At 45.5% G+C, this 2,387-nt stretch overlaps 1 protein-coding gene across 1 annotated transcript; it reads right to left on the reverse strand.

Annotated features, from left to right (window-relative positions):
- Nucleotides 1–1,707: 1,707 nt before the first annotated feature.
- Nucleotides 1,708–2,325, reverse strand: ETH_00032735 (uncharacterized protein; the record flags this gene model as incomplete). The annotated part of the gene is made up of 1 exon (XM_013379194.1): nt 1,708–2,325. One exon carries the CDS (start codon nt 2,323–2,325, stop codon nt 1,708–1,710), a length of 618 nt encoding a protein of 205 aa, XP_013234648.1.
- Between the last annotated feature and the right edge of the window lie 62 nt (nt 2,326–2,387).

The following is a 2,387-nucleotide window of genomic DNA, read 5'->3' on the forward strand; positions in this document are numbered from 1 at the left end:
CGGCACTAGGGTGTAGGGTTTAGGGTTTTGTGTTTTTTCAGCGAAAACAAGTGTTTTTCTTACAGTTTAGGGTTTAGGGTTTAGGGTTTTGCGGGGCGTTTCACCGAAAACAACTGTTGACACTAGGGTTTAGAGTTTAGGGTTTGTGTGTGCTTTTGACCTCAGGATCTAGGGTTTAGGGTTTAGCATTTTGTGTGGCGCTTCACGTAAACAAAAGTGGTGAATTTAGGGTTTAGGGTTTAGGGTTTAGCGGGGATTTCGCCGAAAGCAAAAGTGTTTACTCTAGGGTTTAGGGTTTAGGGTTTGTGTATAGCTTTTCACCAGAGAGACAGATGTTGACATTGGGGTTTAGGGATTAGGGTTGAGGGTTTGTGTGTGGCATTTCACTAAACGCAAGTATTGAATCTAGGGTTTAGGGTTTATGGCTTTTTGTGGGTTTTCGCCGAAAATAAAAGTGTTGGCCTTAGGGTTTAGGGTTTAGGGTTTTGCATCGCTTTTCACCGAGAATAAAAGTGCTGAATTTAGGGTTTAGGGTTTGGAATTCAGCGTAAAACAGAAGTGTTGACATCAGGGTTTAGGGTTTAGGGGTTTATGTACCTTTTCACCGAAAAGAAAAGAGTTAACACTAGGTTTTAGGGTTTAGGGTTTCTGTGGAGCTTTTCACCGGAAAAAAAAGGTGTTTTCATTAAAATTTAGGGTTTAGGGTTTAGAGTTTTGTGCAGCGTTTCAACGAAAGCAAACGTGTTGAATTTAGGGTTTAGGGTTTGGGGTGTAGGGTTTGTGTGTAGCTTTTCACCAAAGCCAAAAGTGTTGGCATTAGGGTTTAGGGTTTAGCATGTAGGGTTCTGTGTGGCTTTTCAGCTAAAATAACAGTGTTGAATTTAGGGTCTAGGGTTTAGGGTTTACGGGTTCATGTAACTTCCCACCGAAAGCAAGAGTGTTGACATTAGGGTTTAGGGTTAAGGTTTTTCACCGCCAACAAAAGTGTTGACATTAGGGTTTAGGGTTTAAGGTTTTATGTTGCTGTTCAGCGAAAACAAACTGTTTAAATCAGGGTCTAGGGTTTAGGGTTTAGGGTTTTGCGTGTCTCTTCACCGAAAATAAACGTGTTGAATTTAGGGTTTAGGGTTTAGGGTTTTGCGTGGCTTTTCACGAAAAAATGTGTTGACATTAGGGTTTAGTGTTTAGGGTTTAAGGTTTTGCGTGGCCTGTCACCGAAGACAGAAGCGCTGACTCTAGGGTTTAGGGTTTAGGGTTTGTGTGTATCGTTTCACTACAAACAAAAGTGTTGGCATTAGGGTTTAGGGTTTACGAATTGTGTGTGGCTTTTCACGAAAACAAAAGTGTTGACCCTAGGGTTTAGGGTTTAGGGTTGAAGGTTTTGTGGGTCTTTTCACCGAAAAGAAAAGTGTTGATTTTAGGGTTTAGGGTTTAGGGTTTATAGTGAAAAAAAAAGTGTTGACCCTAGGGTTTAGGGTTTAGGGTTTTCACCGAAAACAAAAGTGGTGGCTTTAGGGTTTAGGGTTTATACCGAAGATAAGAAATGTTGACTGTAGGGTTTAGGGTTTGAGGGTTTAGGGTTTATAATGAAATCAAGAGTGTTGATATAGAGTCTAGGGTTTAGGGTTTATACCGAAAACAAAAGTGTTGACAGTAGGGTTTGGGGTTTATAACGCAAGTGAAAGTGTTGACAGTAGGGTTTAGGGTTTAGGGTTTACCGAAAACAAAGGTGTTGACTTTGCCTGCAGCAATGGGCGGCAGCAGCGGGGCTTCGGCGGTTTCTGTGCTGCAGCAAAGAGACAAGGTTTGCTGCAGCAGCAAATGTGTCTCTTCATCTGGCTGCTGCAGCATGAAGCTCAGCATATCGAGGTGCATGTAGTGCTGCTGCTGCTGCTGCTGCTGCAGCTGCTGCAGCTGCTGCTGCCTCGTCTTCATGTTGAACTCCCAGCACTCATCTTCTTCGTCCGAACTGCTGCTGCTGCTGCTGCTGCTGCTACTGCTGCTGGTGCTGCTGCTGCTGCTGCTGCTACTACTGCTGCTGCTGCTGCTGCTGCTGGTTTCTCTTCTTAATTTTCCTGTTGCTCTATAGGCTACGGGTATGGGGGGGCAAGGCAAGCCAAAAGAGGCCCTCCTTGCTGCTGATTCGGGACCTGCTGCTGCTGCTGTTGCTGCTGTTGCTGCTGTTGCTGCTGCTACGGGTTCTGCTGCTGCTGTGAAGCAGCGTTCTTCTGCAGCTTTGGCTTTTGCTGCTGCTGCTGCCTTCAAAGACCACGGTGCTGCTGCTGCTGTTGTTGCTGCTGCTATTTTTGCTGTCGCTGGCGTCATACGCAGTGCTCCTGCAGCACTGCGAACAGGCGAGCGCGCAGCAGCAGCAGCAGCTGCTGCTG

Source organism: Eimeria tenella, genomic scaffold (genome assembly GCF_000499545.2).
Source record: "Eimeria tenella Houghton genomic scaffold, Eth_scaff1570, whole genome shotgun sequence".
Classification (NCBI taxonomy): domain Eukaryota; phylum Apicomplexa; class Conoidasida; order Eucoccidiorida; family Eimeriidae; genus Eimeria; species Eimeria tenella.